General features: G+C 48.6%; 1 protein-coding gene across 13 annotated transcripts in view; it reads left to right on the top strand.

The window, feature by feature from the left end:
- Positions 1 to 18,636, top strand: part of RAB3IL1 (RAB3A interacting protein like 1) — a 31,607-nt gene extending 12,971 nt beyond the window's left edge. For 3 of the 13 annotated variants that reach the window (XM_075048328.1, XM_075048331.1, XM_075048322.1), the window contains 12 exons: positions 1,874 to 1,925; positions 4,429 to 4,663; positions 5,178 to 5,273; positions 6,877 to 6,954; positions 7,579 to 7,794; positions 9,838 to 9,957; positions 11,169 to 11,297; positions 11,412 to 11,524; positions 12,426 to 12,449; positions 14,334 to 14,433; positions 15,421 to 15,487; positions 15,937 to 18,636. In XM_075048328.1, coding sequence (XP_074904429.1) covers positions 1,874 to 1,925; positions 4,429 to 4,663; positions 5,178 to 5,273; positions 6,877 to 6,954; positions 7,579 to 7,794; positions 9,838 to 9,957; positions 11,169 to 11,297; positions 11,412 to 11,524; positions 12,426 to 12,449; positions 14,334 to 14,433; positions 15,421 to 15,487; positions 15,937 to 16,019 — 1,313 coding nt within the window. In that variant the 3' untranslated portion in view covers positions 16,020 to 18,636. Of the gene's footprint in view, positions 1 to 1,873; positions 1,926 to 4,428; positions 4,664 to 5,177; positions 5,274 to 6,876; positions 6,955 to 7,578; positions 7,795 to 9,837; positions 10,137 to 11,168; positions 11,298 to 11,411; positions 11,525 to 12,425; positions 12,450 to 14,333; positions 14,510 to 15,420; positions 15,488 to 15,936 lie in introns of those variants that run through there. The other 10 variants (XM_075048333.1, XM_075048330.1, XM_075048332.1 and 7 more) reach the window with 8 other exon arrangements.
- The last annotated feature ends 505 nt before the right edge of the window (positions 18,637 to 19,141 follow it).

Genomic DNA, 19,141 nt, shown 5'->3' with positions numbered 1-19,141 from the left:
CTTCTTCTTTCTCCCCTTCCCTTCTTCTTTCTCCCCTTCCCTTCTTCTTTCTCCCCTTCCCTTCTTCTTTCTCCCCTTCCCTTCTTCTTTCTCCCCTTCCCTTCTTCTTTCTCCCCTTCCCTTCTTCTTTCTCCCCTTCCCTTCTTCTTTCTCCCCTTCCCTTCTTCTTTCTCCCCTTCCCTTCTTCTTTCTCCCCTTCCCTTCTTCTTTCTCCCCTTCCCTTCAGGCTGTCGTCCCCCCCCCCCCCCCCAGCCCCCGAGCCTTCACCGCCTGTGGGTGCGGGGACAAGGGCGTCTTCGAGTGGAGAAGCCGGGCTGAGTTTCCCCTTGGACTTCCACTGGGTTTGCTTCTTTTGTCGTTAACACCTTGCGTCCCTGCAGCCCAAAGCTTCGGTCTCCTCTCAAGGCTCTGCAGGCGTGTGTTTGTGCGTGCAAGTTGTGTGGAAGCGGAGTAAGGAGACGGAATAAGGAGATACCGTGTCCCCCAGCAACCCTCAGGAAGGACACAGTGGGTGATTGCTGTCTGCTGAGGCAAATACAAGAAATACAGATTGCGTGCTACGCTATAATAAAATGCTACCATATGCTTTGCCAAAAGCTTTTGAGAGGCACATTACTGAGCGCCTGGCAGGGCGGTGAGCGGGCTGTGGACCGATGCTAGTTCGTGGCGGTGCGGTACGGCAGCAGTCAGGCTTCTTTCCTGATCGGGATGGAAAAGTCAGGTCCCCTTTGCAAGCCAGAGGGTAAGAGTTTAACCTGGACAGACCCACAGGTTGTTCGTACGGGAAATAACCCTGTCAGATCAGCACTGCAGGAAACATGTGGGGCCCGCTGGAAAAAGTGCAGATCCTGCACATTTTTTTGCTTTTTCTACAGAATCCAACTTTAGAAGGTTGTGGGCTGTTGGTTTTGGGTTTTTTTAAGTTTGCATTTCTTGTGTCAGTGTGGGACCCTTAGGATATGATACATTTTTCCGAGGAAGATAGCTGCCAGTCAGACCAGCGATAGCAAGAACGTGCGAGTGTATGTCGTGGTCCTTTGGTTTCTGAGGGGGGGGTGTATTTCAAAGTCCCAGCTGGACACTGGAGATTGGGGCTTGGCTGGGCAGAAGCCAGCATAGCCAAGGCTTTTGTGGGTATTTTGTTTGCACAGCGTGGAGAATGTACTATTCCGTCATGGAAGATGGGATGATTTTTCAGGATAGGTTTTTAGGTCCCTTGGCATTATGGAGTGTGGGTGGGACTGTTTTATTCCTCCGTGTCCTCTAGTTTTCTTCCATAACGTGTGGAAATACACTGGAATACCTGTCTCCCAAGACAACTTTCCTTTGAGGACTTGAAAGTCATAAATAAACAATGTTGTTTTTTTCTTCCTGTTATGTATGGCTTAGATTGGCTGTCTTAGTAGTTTAGAGGACTGTGGAAATGTCCCTTTGCCTTGCTGCTGCTTTATTTTTTTACTAGCTGCTTGGTTTTGAATCCAGCTTTTCCTCTATGCTCGGCTTTGTTTTGTGTTGGGTTTTTTTTTTCTTTCTGATCACAGAAGCTGGAGGTGCTCGGTCTGGCTGGAGCCCTTCTGGTGTGTTTCCTCTCTAATATGGAAGAACCTGGAGAGATGTGTTCTCTGCAACTTACCCTGTCTAATCTCAAAAAGTCCACAGCAGACAGGGCTTCCACTATGCCACCTGAGAAATGGTTTAACTGTTGGACAGACCTCTCTGTTTGGCATGCTTCTCCTGCATGGTGGCAAATCCATTGCAGAGAACCTCCCCTGATCTCTGGGATGAATTGGTCTTGTTATGTCCCCAGCTTCCTGTAATGGATTTAATTCCTTCCTTTGGGTCATTCTCTTGCTCGATCCCTCTCTTTCCTTAGTGTTTGGAGCCTTTGGAGACCTCCTCATCCCGTTAGCGATGTCACTGTTTAGGTAAGTGACCCATGTTAGCTAATCTTGACCTTTCTAAACCATTTTATTTCTTCTGTGCTGTTCTGCCTTTCCTTTAATCAAATGTGCCAACAGAGCAGCCTAACTGGATGGAGCAGGCACTGCACGCTCTGGACACCATGTAGTTTGCACTTGCGTGCTCTCTTGCACCTCAAACTGTAGATGCCTGCCCAGTCTGGGAGTTCCCATTGGTTGTGGCTCGCTCTGTCAGGCGAGCCTCTGTGTTTGCGTATGTTGCTTTTTATCAAGCAGTCCCAGTGTGCTGAATAGCTCAAGATGAATTATCTTTGCTTGGAGGCACTGTCTGTCCTTTTTCCTTTGGCCCAAACTATTTTATTTTCCTGCCCTTTCCCCAACGCACCCTTCTACATTATTTTCCACACTTCCAAATTAAGTAGTATCACCAGGATAAGCCTCTCCTTCTAGATCTTCCTGGTGAATGTTCAGTAAAACCAGGGGAAGTCAAGGGGATGGCAGTTTGTTCCTGTCCTTTCCTACCTTCTTAGCACTGCTGTGTGACCATCCTTCCGGTGCTTTTACTCGTTCTTGCTCAAGAGAGGTCAGCAAAATCTGTGATACTGACTGCATGTCCCCCACACCCAGTTGTGTAGTCAAAATGCTGTCCAGTTGGCATGGCATCAGGGATGATCTTGTGCCCTTCATCTTCCAAGGTTTCAGGGAGTTTTCCGTGTGTGCTTTTCCACGTGCTTTCCTGTGGTACCTGAGCTGAATTAGCTGGTAGCTGCTGCTTCTTTCCCTCTTTGAAAGATGACTGTGGACAACTGTTGCTCATGGACAGCTTTGCGGGGAGGGGCAGAAAGGGAGCAATTTGAGTAGAAAAGGTGGTAGCACCATGCTGTTGCCAGGTGGCATAGCCTAGGAGAAAAAGGCTTGTTAGTAGTTGAGCCTAATGGTTTGTTTGACTGCCTTTTGTGTTTGGGTGAGATGAAGGAGAACAAGGCTCTTTTGAGCTGCACGTGGCTGAGGAGATAAGCCCAGTTGGTGCTCTGCTGTGCAGTATGGGGCTGGCGTCAGAGCAAGGGGGAAGAGTGTGGCCTGGCTGGAATACAAGAGGTAGGGCAAATTCAGGAGAGGAAAATATATAGATTGGGAAGAGAGAAGAAGAGAAAGTGAACCTAACCAAAAGAAGGTGATAGCTTCTTGCAGGAGAAGGTAGTGGGCAAGAAGCAGTAGCCAGAAGGAGTGTGCGGAGGAGGGACTGGTGCTGTGCATGGAAGACATTAGCACCACAGCTCAGCCAAGGCTTGTGACCCAGAGATAACTGGCAGCAGGTTAATCTGTAGTGCAGTGTGTGCATATTGCTGAGTGGCTGCACGTGATAGAAAGCTTCCATGTGTGCAAGGCTTGATCGTGCTCCCACTGACTTCAAATGGCTAGTGACCATGTGAGGACAGTTCAATGCATGAAGAAGGGGTGGTGTACAAGTCTATGTTTTCTTCTCATAAGTCCCCAGCAGCTGCAAAACCTACTAAATTAATCAGCCTCTTCCAGGGTCTGCGTTAGTCTGTTGGCTGTTGACAAAGCCCTACTGAGCACTGGGGAACAGTGTCGTGGGAGACTCTTCTGGCTTCCTCTTTCTAGTACATCTTTACTTGCCAGCCACTGAAACTAAAAAATAGGGCTTCATCTCAGCTCAGTGGAAATACACTGTTTGAGACAGGTCTGTGGAAGACTTTGGTGGGAAACCAGTAGGTTAAAAGTAGATCCTTCCTCTCTGAAGCAGGGATGGGCAGGAGAGGAAGGCTGGGTTTGCAGTGGAGGGGATTAGGGTCTGTATATTGCTAGGGAATGGGAGAGCTGTTCTCGCTTTTTCTTGCTACTCTTAGTGTCTCTGAACTTAGGTCTACTGGGTGTATGCTGGAGTCATAGACAAGCCAGCTGCAGTCTGTTTCTCTCTGAAAGCAGGCAGCAATGGGATTCCTGGAGCAGCTGTCTTCAGTTCTCCTTTATCCTGAGTTAATGGTATCTGGGACATGCTGGCTGAGAAGGGTTAAACCAGGAGTTACTAATAGTGTTGCTTTACCTACTAAGTTTTGTGTGTCCAGAATTATCTGTGAGGGAGTACTCACTGTTGAGAAACCAGCCCTCCTTAAAAGGAGTGCAGGCTGGGCATCTCAAACTAGACTTGGTGTGATTCTTAAAGATCCCAGGATAGGAGTGGAGATTTCCCCCAAAGTCTTTATTTTAGACCATCATCTCCTTTTCTGTTGCTGATCTGGAAACAATCCATGCCAGAATGGTGAAGCACTTCAATAGGGAGGCAGTGCCTGCATGCAGGGTAAAGGAACTGCTGCTGCTGAGCACAGAGCAAGTCCCCTAAGACAATTCTGGCCTCTTTGTACACCATCACCCTCCCTGCCTCACTTCAGTGCTTGTCAGAGGCTGGAGGTGGATGTGTTGCGAGTGTTAGAGGAAGGCTGTGAATTGCCCCCATGTAAAGTTTCTCTGTGCTGGTACCCCACAGCCAGGCCAATTTTGAGGAAGACAGCCAGAATCAACCAGCTGTGGGACACTGGAAGACACTAATGCCGTCCAAAGGCAGCAAGGAGGAGCCAGAGACTGGATGCCAGGATGCTCGAGGTGTGGATGAGACCCAGTCCACTGAGCAGCTCAACGTGTCGCGTCTACGCAGCTCTTCAGTGGAGATCCGTGAAAAGGGGTCTGAATTCCTGAAGGAAGAGCTGCACAAAGCACAAAAGGTAAGACCCAGAGTTTGTGAGAACACCTGAGGATGGTGATACAGATTTGAGCAGTGGGGATTTTCCAAGAGGTGGTACTGAGCGGAGCAGGGTCTCAATGTGGCTGTGCCACAGTCTGGAGCAGGCAGAAGAGGAGAGAGATTGAGCTGAGGTGGCCATAAGGTGCTTTGGAGCAGGACATCAGTTGCTATGTTGACCCAAAGCCCCCGTGCCAACATCCAAATCAGTCCTGGAAGCCTGCTGCAGAAAGCAGCTTGAGGCAGGCAGTGCTTACTATGGAGCCTCCTTGCTAATGGCAAATGAGCAATTCTAGCCCGAAAAGCCTGCGACAACTTCTGGAGGGATGCCTTTGGCGACACGGAGCATGGTACGGAGTTTAGCGACTGGAGTCTTGGGCTGGGAATCCATGCCATGATGGGGAGGAAAGGTTGTGATTGACAGGTGGGGGCAGGCAGGCATCAGCACCACTAGAGCCTGCTATGAGCTTACGCATCCCTCTCCATTTCGTCAACAGGAGCTGAAGCTGAAGGACAAAGAATGTGAGAGATTGTCAAAAGTCAGAGAACAACTGGAGCAGGAACTAGAGGAGTTAACAGCTAGCCTATTTGAGGTACCACCCTCTTCCTTTTCCCATCATTTCTTAAGCTAAGCTTACATCCAACTCCTTTAAGACAGGCTTTCCCTGAACTTCCAGCCATCTCGTCCCACAGTTTCCTCCTTCCCCCTGTTGTTCTTTCCCACTTGGAGAAGCAGAGCTGGGCAGTGCTGCAGGCAGAGCTTCAGAGCAGGAGCTTGTACGTGCTCCTGGGGAGTGTTTGCTTGCATTTCTTTCTCCTTCTAGCAGCTGTGGGGTGGCATAAAAAGCACAGTAGTTACGGGTTTGTACGTCTGGTAGGAAAAACAGATGTGGGGTTGCCTGTAGCTGGAGCTAAGCATAGCTCCCTGTCCCTCTCCCATGCCTGCTCTCTAGTCTGGACAGCAGCTGCTGTGTAATAGAGATGATTCCCTGGCTTGTGTCAGCCCTTGCTTGGGGTGGGAACAAGCTGGATGTCCTCATATACTCTGCTCCAATGAGTGTTCAGAAGGCCTGTTGGTTGGGGTTTTTTTGATTGGTTGGTTTTTTTTTTTGTTCGGGTTGTTTTTTTTGCAATATGATTCTTGCCAAGCTCTGTCCTGGCAAAATCCCATTTAGCAGCAGCTCTAATGTCTGGATCTGACTGGGCAGTGAGGAAAGCCAGAGCCCATCTGTACCTTTGAAACACAGGCTAGTGCTGAGTGCGAGGGCCAAGAGAACATCCCCCTTCTGGAAATTTAGCTGCCTGCATTCAGGGTGAACTTAGTGATAAGTAGCTGAGGGCTGTCTCCTTCCTGTGGTGGCCTTGGACAGACTGCTTCCAGACAGCGTTGCGGGGAGGCTCCAGCTGGGACTTGCACCGCTCCCCTCTTTCTGTGGGAGATGCTTTTAAGCTAGCCTTTACTATTTGGCCCCCACCTGAGTTACAGCTCCTGCTGTGTTGCAGCCGTGCCCAGAGCAGTGAGGGTTGGCCGCTCCACAAGGGAAGTGGGAGCAAAGTGCAATAACAAGTCAGGCAAGAGCAGTGACCTCACCAGTGGGGAGCTAAGACATGGAGCAGCAAGTCTCAATCAGGCTCTGTGCCACAAACAGCAATCAGTGTCAGAAAACAGTCCAGTGATCAACCAGCAAGTCTGCAGTGACAACACAGGCCTGAAGTCAAGTCAGGAGGCCGAGCTAGTGAGTGTGAGTCAAGGTCAGAGTTGCAGAGGTATTGGACTGGGCACAGACACAGCTGCTACACAGCTGCGATGCAGCGCAGGTGGGTGCTAATGTTAAAGCCTCAGCTTTAAAGCAATTCCCAAGGCAAGGAGGGGCAGGCCTTTGCTTCTAGCTTGCTTCACAGCAGCCCGTATCAGTGAAAGAGGTGACCTTGGACTCAGCTAGCTGAACTCTTTAATTTAGCCAACTACACTCCTAGAAGGGGGATGCGCTCCAGGCTCTGGCACTGAGAGCCTTCTCTGGGAAATTCTGGGGGAAGGCTCTTCACAGCTGACAGAGTAAAACCCTTGGATGTGGCAGTGATGTCTGTCCCCCTGCTTGCTTGCCCAGAGCATGTGATATGGCAGAGCTTTGGCCTGTCCTGGTGGCTTCATGAGTTGGGGCTGCAACAGGCAGACTAAAATTCTCTCTGGTCCAGGAAGCGCACAAGATGGTGAGAGAAGCAAACACTAAACAGGCGGCGTCAGAGAAACAGCTGAGGGAGGCACGGGGGAAGGTGAGAACTGCGCTCTCTGTGACTTGATCTCTGTGCTAGGTTGGTGCCATCCCTGCCCAGCCATGGTGCTGTCAGTTGCCTGGAGGAGAGTAAAGTGCCTGCAGCTCGGTCTCTCTGAGATGCTGCATTTGCTCTGTTCCCTCTCCAGCAGACACTGACTGAGGGGGAAAAGGCATCCTTGCAGTCTGCTGCTGATCCAGCTCCCCTTTGAGAAATGGATGCCAGGGGAACCACAGAGAAGTGATATGCTGTTTAATTGCCACAGCTGTGGGGATGGTTAGAGCAGGGAGCTGGGGAGTTGGAATTTCTTGACAAGGCTGCATCACAGGGCTGCTCAACTGGTTTATTCTTGAGGAGAGAGAAATTTCTTCTGGGTTGTTGGGTCTAAAAAGAGCCTGGAGCAAAATGTGCTCAGACTGAGGAGCAGAGGGGTGGGTTCCCAAGTAGCTGCAGTTTAGCCCTCTTTAAAATTCTGGGTGATGGTGGGCATTTGGGAGAATGGGGACAAGGCTTCAGGACTGGGCTTGTAGCTGATTCCCTGTGGCTTTAGTGTTTGGTGGGGTGCAGCAAGCTCGAGCTCAGCAATTGCTGAAGGCGCTGTTGACTCTTGCCTTGTCTCCTCAGATCGACATGCTGCAGGCAGAGGTAACAGCTCTGAAGACGCTGGTGATCACATCCACACCTTCCTCTCCAAACCGGGAGCTGCATCCTCAGCTCCAGAGCCCTTCTAAAGCTGTCTTCAGAAAGGGCCATGGGCGAAACAAAAGCACCAGCAGCGCAATGGTCTCAGCTGCCAGCCAGAATGTGACTCCAGAGCCAGTCAGTCATGAATGCAAAGAGGTGGGTGAGGGCCATTCACTGCATCGGCCTTAGAGCCACTGCTGTCACTGTGCTTAGGGAGGTGTGCGGCTTCTGACTCAGGCTTCCTGGAGAGCTCTGTGGTTTCAGTGTTGGGAGAAGCTGTCTGTGCAGTAATCTGGCTTGTTCCCTAAATTTGTGCTGAGGCAGGCTCTGGAGGGTTTCCATTTGCGGAGATTTCCCCTTCTGGGAAGCACGTTCAAGGCTGCGTCAGGACAACTGCTAGAGGAAGCAGTTGAGGGATCCCTGGAGGGCATGGACAGATCCAGGAGTTACCAGTGCTGAGAGTGGATGTCAGAAGTTGCTGAGAAGCCAGTTGTTCTGCTGCATCTTGACAGTTGAGTCCACTACCTGCTCTGGTGTGATTTGCTGTTGTTTCTTCTCTCTGCCTAGTTTGGCTTGGACACCAGGACACCTCTGTCAACTTGTAGTCTCTGTCACTTGTTTTGTGTTCTTGGGCATGTCACTGTTCTTCTTCTTCTTTGCAGAGTGTATATTTAATTAATTATATTTAATTCCTTCCCCACTGGAAGAAACTGGCTAGAGAAGCATACAAGGCATTTGTGAATATCTTTCAAACAAATACTGTTTAGTTCCTTTCGGTGATCCTTTGATAGTCCCCCATCTGCTGTGACTGTGGGTGTAAGTAAGGCTTTTTCCTGCTAGTAGGACCTTTCCATCTGGGAACTTCCCACTAGCCAGATGTGTACACAGCTGTCCTGGGGAGCAAAAAGGAGGCAGCGTATGGCACTTGGTCAGGAAGAATGAAAATGAGTGAGAATGTGGTGGGGGATTATGTCTCCCTAATGATTTTTTGGGAGCTGCGGCATCTGTCATGAATTGTTGAGGGAACATGAAGGCACCTGGTCACTTGGCTTGTGTGAGAATGTGTGCAGAAGGGCCGGGTGTGAAATTAATACTCTTACCAAACAGGACTGTGCTGGCAACACTGGTAACGTCTGCTTTTGGCAGTGGATTCAGTGAATGTGCCTTGTCAGCTTCTGCGTAGTGCTCTTGTTGCGAAGAGTTTGGATGAAATGCTTCAGGCAACATTGACTATATAGCCGTTGTCCTGAGACAGCAATAGCAACAAGAGATGAAGATCTTTACAGGCAGAGAGGAACAAAGGCTATGTCAGAAAGAAAGCCAAAGGAAAAATCAGTTAGTAACTGTGAAGGCCTGATGCACTGGTTTCTCTTGGTCAAGCAGGGAACAGTCCAGATACACTGGAAGTTGGAGTCAAATGTAGTCAGCTAGAAGCTGCTTTGGGGGCCAGGAAGAAAAAGGTTTTAATCTTTTTAAGGTCCCGTGACCTCTCCCAGTGCTAATTATTCCTCCAGTCAGAATAGAGGAGCTCCAAACTGAGAGCTCAGTTCAGTGAACCACTGACTATCCTGTAGAAGTTGCCCTCTGCTTACAGCAAGCAGAGATACCCAGCAGGCAAAAGTTAGTTAATTTTGCTGTTCTTGGCTCAGTCTCAGCAAATCTCATGTTGACGATCTTTAGAGAAACGCTAGCTCTTGTAAGTGACTGCTTGTTAAAAGATTTGGACCTGTCATTTCTTTGTGTAGGTAACTTCCACATGGTGCAGATATCCTGGGGCTTAAAATCCCAGGGCTACGGCTTCCAAAGTGACTAATAATTTTATATATCAAGGGTGGGGTGGTTTTTTTTAACTTGTTAATTTCTGTCTCTCAAATTCATTAGTGGCCTATGTGAGAGGTGATAAAAGGGAACCTGGCATTCAGAGAGTTGGTGCTAGGTGCTCTCTGGAAAAAAAGTGCCCCATCTTAAACTGAGCCTAAAAATGACAGAATTTTTGTTCCCTTTTTGCACCTCAAGCTGAAGTCAAAAGGTGTGGCTTGTGGCCCTGTGATGTCTTAAGCAGCATGCTTAGTGCCCTGGAAGGGAGGACTTGAGCCTTTCTTTGTATCTTCTGTTTTGTCTCATGTTTTTTACCTCCCTTTCTTGCTTGTCTCTCTAAACCTTTTCCTTCACTGTCTGTCTCTTCCGCTGCCCTCAAAGTCTGGGTTACCTGCTCTCCTCTCTCTGCTCCTTTGTATCATCCCTGGGAAGGCTATCCACATCACCTATGAACCAGGCTGGCAGGCCTTGGGAGCAGATGCTTCCTCATCCTTGCAGCAGGTAACCTTTCTGGACAGCACTGGGGAGGGGTGGGACCCATCTGCCTCTCACACTTCCAGCCTTTCAGTTCTAGCTTGCTTTTATGCTAACCTGCTTTTTTTTGTTTGTTTGTTTTGTTTTTGTGTGTTTCTCAATTTGTTTTTCCATCTTGTGGCTCTGAAGCTGTCTCCTGGTAGCAGGTGAGCAGTCTCCGTAGCACAGAGCGAGTATGCTAGAACCCAGACCTTTTTCAGCTTTGTTCATTTATGTTTCTTTAGTTTTGCTTTTCCTTTCGGCAGCTTTAACAGGATTTGCTGGCCTTTTAAGGAGATGCCCTGTCAGTCAGGTTGGTGGTTCTGCTAATGATCCATCTGGGGTTTAAATGTCAGGTCCCAGAGAGTCTCCAGGACTGAAGTATTTTCAGCCAGACAGGGATGGAGAAAGCAACCTTCCTGCTGGCTCAGGGGATTGGGAGCAAGCTCTGTCCTGGGTCCCTTTCTACTGAGCAGTGGTAATGCTTTCAAGCCCACCTGTAAAAGGCAATAAGCAGACATTAGAATAGGGAAAGCTGTTCCTACTCTAAGTTCTCTTTGAGAGAGCTCCTTTCCTACACTCAGCTTGCCTCTGCAAGCCTGTGTGGCTGCCCAGTGTTCCCATTACTTCTGTGACTCCCCAAACACCAGAGTTCTGGGCTTGGAGTGGTCTTTAAAGGGCTGGCATACCCTGTGAGCTCATACTTGGGCTCACTGAATGTAGTCCTGCTGATGGCTGTTTATTAGTATTTCCAATTCATCCTTTTCTGTAGCAATCTTTTCCTTATAGAATGGTTCTGCCTCCTGTGTCCTGAGTGCCATTGCCACTGTGCTTTGCCATTCAGCTGCTATTGTCATTCCTGCTATGTGCTGAGTGGGCACTTGGTCTGTTTGGTGGTTGTGCGGTGGCTTTCCTGCAGCAGAGGTGCTGCCCTGTCCTGGAGGAAGATGGGATAGAGAGGTGCCTGCAGGTTTCTGGCAGAATAAGTCCAGTATGGCTGTGTTAGTCTGGGTGGGAGATGAAAGATCCTTGGAGCAAGCCAGCTTCCCTCAGACACTTCTGTGATGTCTGAGCCTTTCTAGATGCCAAAGCAGATGTTTTTAGTTAGGTTACCTGCATGGTAAGAGATACCTTCTGATATGGTATCTCTCTCTTCACCCACCTTCCTTCTTCCTGCTCCTCTTGGACACTTGCTGCAGGTCGACTCCATTTTATTTGCTGAGTTCCAGGCCTGGAAGGAAGCTCCAACTTTGGATAAATCTTGCTCCTTCCTGGACAGAATTTATCGAGAAGATGTAGGACCTTGTCTGGACTTCACTAAGCAGGAGGTGAGTGCTGGAAAAGGAGGACAAAACCTGTGCAGTCTGGCAGTGCCAAAGTTGTGCCTTTTATGGAGGTGTCCTCTGCACATTCATATCTGCACTCCTTTCTCTTTGCTGCAGCTGTCGGAGCTGGTGCGAGTGGCTGTGGAGCAGAATACACTCACCATTGAGCCGGTTGCTTCCCAGACACTGCCTGTGGTGAAGGTGTCAGCAGAAGAGTGTGGTGGGCCAAAGTAAGGAACCATCCTTATGCTCTCTTGTCCTCTCCTTGCTACTGGTCTTTCCTGTACCGTCTAGTGGAGTTTGGCCAGGCCTTGCTCAGTCAGTTGAGTTGAACAGTTGAAAGGACTCAGCTGAGTGTTCTCCTAGCCTACGACCAGTGGTAGTTCAGCTCAACTCTTCACGTGAGAAGGGGAATTACCTCGGCTGATGTACTGTAGTTGACTATTTTTGGGGGATAAGCTAGTGATGTGTTAGTGCCCTTGGCTTGGGAGAAGGTTTTCTTTTTTCCCCTTAAGGTAGCAACTTGTTTAATGTTCTCTGAAGGAGTGTTTGTGCATAACCTAGGGTGAAAGGATTAAGTCAGAGCTGCATTCTCTCATGTTCTTGCACCGTGTGAGGTCTGAACTCGCCTTGCACTCCTGACCTTGCTGGTGCACCAGGTGGGCTTGAGCCTAGGTCAGAAGAGATCTCCTCTTGCTGCATATCATCTTCCCCACCTGATGCTGGTCACCTTGCCATCAGAATTTGGGCTATGACTGCTCCAGAGCTTGTGTGACTGTATCTGATGTGACAGACAACTTGAGATTGCCTCAAAGAAGAGGAGCACTAGCAGGAGTGATGTGATATTCCAGACGAAGATAGGGGATTTTGTTCAGCTATTGAATTTAAGTTCAGTCAGGGCTCTCTCTTTCTTCTTCCCTCCCTTGCCTTCAAGCAGAGGACCTTCTAAGCAAGGGTGTTCATGTAACAGTAAATGCTGCTTACATGCAGGTTTCCTACCACTCTCTTCTGAGTTTTCTGTCATCTCTAGGCAAATTGTTCCACGAGTATGTGTCGGGCCTGTTCCAAGAACAACCCATCCTGTGTTTATCCTTATCGGTTTCCTTTTGATTTTTTTTTTTGTCTTCACAGTGGGTTCCGGTCACAAATTGTAACGTAAGTGAAGTATTTGTTTTTCAGTCAGTGATCAAAGATCTCTAATCCATTAACAAGTTACTAACTTAGTGCAGTTTAGCAGCTTTGAGGCTAGAGCTGAACTAAGCTAACTTCTTAACCCTGTTTAATTTCTACCCAGACAGGATGGTAAGGAATCTTGCTATTGGCAATAAAGGACCCAAAAGGAATTTGTTCCCTTTTATTTCCCAGATGCAAACCACTGATTTTTATGGCAACTTTGGACATGCTATGAACCAGGAAGCAGAAAGCTGGGGTACCTGTGCAAGCTGGGACCTACCAGACCTACTGGTCTGTACCCTACTGTACAGACCTCAGTGCAACAGTTTGAGGAGTCTGGACAGGCAGGGACCAAGTTGGCCGCTATGTGACATTGTCTATATAGCATCAGAGCAAAATGCTGGCCAGGAGGTGCGAGGACAACTGGCTTTCATGATAGCATGTCTGGCAAAGTGCCCTGGGGTGTGTAGAGCGCTGACGGGCAGGTGTCCAAATGCTGTGGTTTAGGTGACTTCTAGCTACAGTTGTGATAGCTGGGGTTACATCAAGTGGTATCAACCAAGCTAAGAGTGACCAGCAGTAGTCTCTTTTTCCAGTGCGCTGCAATGCTCAAATTTAGGACCTCTTAAAGGTATCTCGTTGACAAAGGTATCGGTCGTCCTGCACCTCCTGAGGATTTGATCCCCAAAAGTTGTGTTACTCATTGGGCAACAATTACTTCTCATTGCTTCTGAACACTTACAGCCCATGCTTCTACTCTTAGCTAGTATTTGCCCTTGATAGCAGTGGAAAGCAAGCACAGAGATGTGCTCAGAAGCTCTCTGAAACATCTGCTTTCGTGTGTTGTCATCTTTCGTGGCCCACAGAGCAATTTTTTGCAGCTGGGAGTGATGTCCCTCTTCCCACCACGCAGGCACTAAGACTCTGGGCAATGTGGTGGTGACTATGCAGCAGAAAATTCTGCTTTACTGCTTTAAGTGGTGATGAAGGAAGGGCAACTGGCTGGTGCTGGGAACCATTTGTCTTGCAAATAAGGGAAGGAAATGGCAAGAAAATAGAGGCATGCTTCACCCTTGCTGATTACATCTTTTGATGGTCTCCCTGGGAACTGAGCTGTCTTGAAAAGACTATTTTCTTCACTCAGTCTGAAATCTTACAATTGTGAAGCCAAGCTTCTTCCCTCTCTGCACAAGAAGGGATTGGCTTGTTCTTCGGAAATGCGAGCCTTATCCAAAGCCCCCTGAAGTCAGTACAAAGTCACTCCATGTGGCTTCAACTAGAGTAGCTTCAAATCAGGCCCAAATTAATTAGTAGGAGCCTAGCATAAAGGCTGCAGTGTGGCTTGTTTTGAGTTCTCAGCATGAGCAGATTCTGCTCAAATGCTGGATTTACCTCTTTTGAGACCAGGTTTGGGCCCCAGTCAGAATGTTTGCATCTCATCAGGAAAGCTGATACACCTGAGCGGAACTCCTTCAGCAAAAGCCTTGCCTGGGACATGGAGGAGATGTGCAGAGACCAGATGGCAGTTGTTATACTCTGCTCCAGCCTCACCTCTTTAATATTTTCTGTGGTTTTGTCTTGGGCTGTCTGCCAGGGAAGGGGTACAGCCTTGGTTTGCTTGGGCGTGGAATAATTCATGGTTCTACATATTTAGCCTATGGTCTCCTAAACTTGCCATTTATGGAATCTTTCTAGGAGCAAAAGGCTCATATCAGCCATGGTTTTTTAATTCTTCGCACTGCCTGACACAGGTCTGGCTTCTGAGCTCCCACTTCTATCTCTTTGGAATAGTCTTGCGGTTGTTGAATTGTGCTCTGCTCTGCCGCCAGATTGTTGAAGGCTGAAGTGTTTTTTCTTTGTCTGCAGGAAATGTGCTCTGAGTGGCCTCCCCAGGACCTGCAAGCACCGCATCATGCTGGGGGATTCTGGGAATTACTACTACATTTCACCATCCTGCAGGGCCAGGGTGAGTCCTTCACCTTCTCAGGGTGCCTCAGCCCTCCAAAATTATTCCAAGCCCTGAGATGGAGGAGCTCTTGAGGGTAAGCCCTCAAACTAAGACCTGTGGGGCTTGAGTTTGTTCCTGAAGTTGGGGTGGCTCTTGGTCAATGACTAGGGTGCAGGTCTGCAGCCCTGCCTCAGGCTCCAGTGCTCTGCCTTGTGTTCCTTCAGTGTGTTTGCTTTCCATGGTTTGATTCAGGACAGGGATTTGATTGTTTTGCTTTATTATTATTTTTCAATTTTCCTTTGTAAAACACAGTAATTGTCTGTTCTTTAAATGCTGGCTCTTGTTATTGTTCTAGTACAGATCAGTGACTCAAACGGTTATGAGAACAAGCTGTCCTTTCTTTGGAGGGAAGGGAGAAGGTGAATGATTTGTTAATGTTGCTGTTGGGGCTCTGATTCAATGGAGCATTTTAGAAATTTATTCTTTCCTGGATTGTGAATCAGAAGAGCTGATCTTGCAACATGTGGCAATTTCTGAGACAAAAAGTTGGTTTTGTGCATGGACTTAAGTTGACTAATTTTCGTCACTTGCACCAGAGCACTGTAATGTGTCATGAACGCCCTTATGTCCCTGCACACACACTTCCTGCTCAAACCTTTAACTCCAAAGATTTTCATTCAGTTGGAGAACAGTGTTCTTTGAAGGAAGATCACAGGCTTTGCTGCCACATTAAGTAGTGATCACTTATGTCTCAAATCTGCAGTAGATTGGAGTTCCTGTGCGGTGTCTCGTGGATAGTGCAGTATCTTGGGACAGGATTGCGGATGCCCAGAGAATGCTGACTTTTTTTTTTTACCAGCTTTCTTCCTATCTCTTTCCATCTGATGGTATGTAGTACTATTTCTCAGGTGCTGAACACTAAGAGCTCTCCTGCTGGGTGCTGTGCAAGCCTCTTGACACGCAAGGCAGTTCTGTAGCTGACTCCTTTTTCTCTCTCTTCCTCAGATCACAGCGGTGTGCAACTTTTTCACATACATTCGCTATATCCAGCAGGGCTTGGTGAGGCAGGACGGTAAGAGGGGGTAGTAGGTGGCTGCGGGGGCGGTGCTGTCTGTGGGACACTGGGAGGAATTAAGAGGTCCGATTCAGCATGACAGGAATGGGGCCAGCTTGGGGTACCCTGAACTCCCTGTGTCTTTGAGGAACAGTTAAATGGCAAAAGAGAGGCATGAGCGGGAGGAATAGATGCACCCATTCCTTGCTCCTCAGCTTGTTGGGAGCTTTTGCTTTGGGTGGAACTGTTAAGGGGTAACATGATGGCCCTCTCCTGCTGGACCATCCAGCCTGTCTGCTTCCCTCACTTTGGGGATGAGACTGGCTGGGCTGTGCTGAGAGCACAGCATAACATGAGGTGGTGTCCAGCTATGCCTTGCTTACTGATTTTTGGTTGGGTTTTGGTTTTGTGGGGGTTTTTTTCTTTTTTTTTCTCTTCCTCTTCCCTACTCCCTTTTTGCTTTGCAGTGGAGCTGATGTACTGGGAGGTCATGCGGCTCCGGAGGGAGATGTCTCTGGCCAAACTTGGGTTTTATCCCAGTGAGATGTAAGCGGAGGCCTGAGCATGGAAGGAAACTGCTCCTGTATGAACGGCTTGTCAAACGTAGTCTGCCAAACAGATTAATGCAGTGCCTCTCCTGCAGTGGGCCTTATTCCTCCGCACTCTCCCTCTGCCTGAAGCTGATCAAGGAGCAAGAAGCACAAGTTCCACCTTCAGCTGTCCCACTTCTCCAACTGTGACTGGAATGCAGCTGCCAAGCTACTCCCTCAGAGCTGGGCTGGCCCTGGCTGCTCTGGGGTGGCTGTCTATAGACTGTCCTCTATGGAGTCTCCTATATGCAGTGTATATCCTTTTTTTTTTTTAACTTTTGTTTTTATATGCAGTCTGCTTTGGCATAGTCTGAGGGCAGCCCTGTGCAAGGCAGGAGTCCTGGACCTTCTTTGTACGCAAGTCTTTCAGGACAGATGCTGGTTGTCTGTCCATCTGTTCCACTCATCCTTTGGGGTGGAGGGTGCTGTGCCCAGCTGTACACTTAGGTCCTGCTGACCACTTACTCCCTGAATGGCCCTGTAAATGCCAGCAGCATGCAATAATCTTATGGAGAGCCATGAACAGCCTGTTTCCAAGTATTTCCTTGCTCCTTTTAAAGGAGCCTGCAAGAGAAGCTTTCTGCCAACTGAGTCACAAAGAGGGATTTGTTTCTGGTTTTAGCTTGCAATTTGGCACTGGGTAATCCAGGCTGGGGGAACAGCCGGGCCAGAGGCCGGAGCTGTGCACCTGGGGCCTTCGGCAGAAGAAAGCGAGCAGGGAGATTGAGTAACTCACAGCTGGCCACGGCTTGGCTGCAGTCGGTGCAGGATGTTTTCTCCTGGTCTAGTGAATCTGCTGCAGTTGTCACAGGCAGATGTGGACTTTGACAGGCAGTGCCCTGTGACAGTCCTTGGTGCAGAAGTCCTTCCCGCATAGTGCTCTTAGGTACAAACCTCACCCACAAACAGGTGCCTTTGAGCTTTTCCCGCTCTAAGGGAGCTTTGGGCAGTACTGTTCCCACTGTTTAGATGGAAACCACGGTCCCAGGCTGGGTTCTTTGTCTCCAGGAGGAGCACACCCAGGCTGGACACTGTCTTGAGGCCCCGAGATTTCCTCCCCAGTATTACAGCAGACCTAGAGATGCATGTGCCCTGGGAAACCCAGCTTCTCCTGGGCTACCATCTCCAGTGAGGAGATCTGAGACATCTGTGTGTGGACATGAGGGATGTGGCTGCAGTTCCTGTATGCCTCAGAATGTGCTGGGAAGGATGTCACTAAAGTTGTTGGAAAGCAGAGGCTTGCTACAGCCTTGAGCTCAGGCTCAGGCTTGTCTTTACAGAACTGTGTTAAAGCCATGACAGTGTTTTGTAGCCAATTTAGCCTTTTTTTCAGTGACTGTGGAATCAGCTCACCCACCATTCACCCTGGAGGTTTCATCTCACGTGGCATTTCTGCATTCTTGACTGCCACGTCACCCTGTCCCTCTGCCATCATCATAACTCCCTTCTTAGCAAGTTGGTGCCCAGAACCAGATCACCATCCTCAGCTCCATTAAGTTTCATCCTTTCCTGAGAGATGCTACAGGAGGAACTCTATCTTCAGTGGAAGAAAATTAACTGAGCTGCTGTGGTTTTGTCCAGGGGAGGGAGGAGTAGACGGGGAAGACAAAAGTTTTTGGTTTGGAACCTAATACAAGGACAGATCCACAGCAGATCTGAGAACCTTCTGTGGAAGACCCCCATGAGCACAAGCTTTCCTGTCACTGAGCACACTTACAGTATGCTGCTGAGTTGCTCCTCAGGGGACTCCTTTCCTTATAGCTATATTGGCATACGGTATTGTTTGCCAAGGGTTAGTAGCTAAGTGAAACATGAGTCGTCATCCCCAGAGCTGGGAGAACACATTCCTGACAATACATACTAACTTTGAATCCACCTCCTTCAGCTCAGGAAGGGCTGACCTGCAAGTCCAAGTTGTTTCCACCCCATTTCTGCTTTTGCTTCCCACGGCTGGGTGCCCCAACTCACACTGCTCACCCTAGCTAGATGAGTGTGTACATCTGCCACTGTTCACCAAAGGAGTATGTTTCAAATGTGGAGTAAAAGCCTGGGAAATACATCTTTGGGTAAGAGTCTGGCTGGGTCTTGAGCTAGTGATAAACCTGTATCTCTTTTGGTGGTGTCTCCAGACTTGTAGCAAGTTGACATCAGCTTTTCCAGGGGAGAGAACAGAAATGCTTTTTCCCAGCTGCAAATTTCAGCTCAGGTAAATTCTATCCTTGTTAGTTTCTCCTTGTATCTGTTCCCCCTGACCTTTTGATCTCTACATGTCATCATGTGCCATTAGCTGCTACATTGGACAACAGACGTGGCTGCACTGCAGCACTGGAAATGAGATGATCTCTATGTAGGAGACATTTTGGTTTGTGGGATTATTTTTTTCCCCCAGTGTCACTTTGTAAAGCACTTTGAGATGAAAGGAATTAGAGAAATGCATTGTATAAGGTTGTCTTACAATTGAAACAAAGCAGAGAGAACAATTTGTAAATTAATATGAAGTCACTCCATTAACAGCGGGATGGTTGCACCCTGCTCTTTAATAAAGGAAAATAAACATTTGTTATTAACCTCTTTAAAGGTCTAATTGCAGTTGTTGGGTTGGTTGGGGGTGTGTGCTCGGTAGCCAAGAGAAAAATCAAGTTTGGCTGGTATTGTGATCCGTGCTTCTCTTGCTGCTCTGTGCCCTAAGGGACGGGGTTTTAATGCTTTTCTTCATCAGTCTGCCCCTCCTGTAGCTGGCTGCTCCCTGACTTCACCAGGGGACTAAGTGACAGTGTTTTAGTAGCAAACAGAGTTTTATCACAAGTATTTCTTGTGACAAGGCAGGCCTGTGTGGTTTGTACTGAGCAAGGCTGAGGTCTCTTCCAGCTCTGCTGTGGTCTGGTTCAGTTTACTGGCTTGAAGCATTGCGTGGGATATGCTGGCTGTCTCAAAGGCTGGTTAATTCAAGGATCTTCTTCCTTCCTCTTTCCTTGCAGGGCTGAGCAGCCTCCTGCTTTTCCTATCAGCAGGTGGATGCAGAACTGCAGAGAAGTCAGGGAGAAGTCAGACCTGCCAAAGGAGAGTCCATGATCCACAGGAT

Source organism: Buteo buteo, chromosome 16, assembly GCF_964188355.1.
Source record: "Buteo buteo chromosome 16, bButBut1.hap1.1, whole genome shotgun sequence".
NCBI classification, from domain to species: Eukaryota; Metazoa; Chordata; class Aves; order Accipitriformes; family Accipitridae; genus Buteo; species Buteo buteo.
Note: the sequence above shows the minus strand (reverse complement) of the source record. Positions and strands in the feature narration are given on the sequence as shown.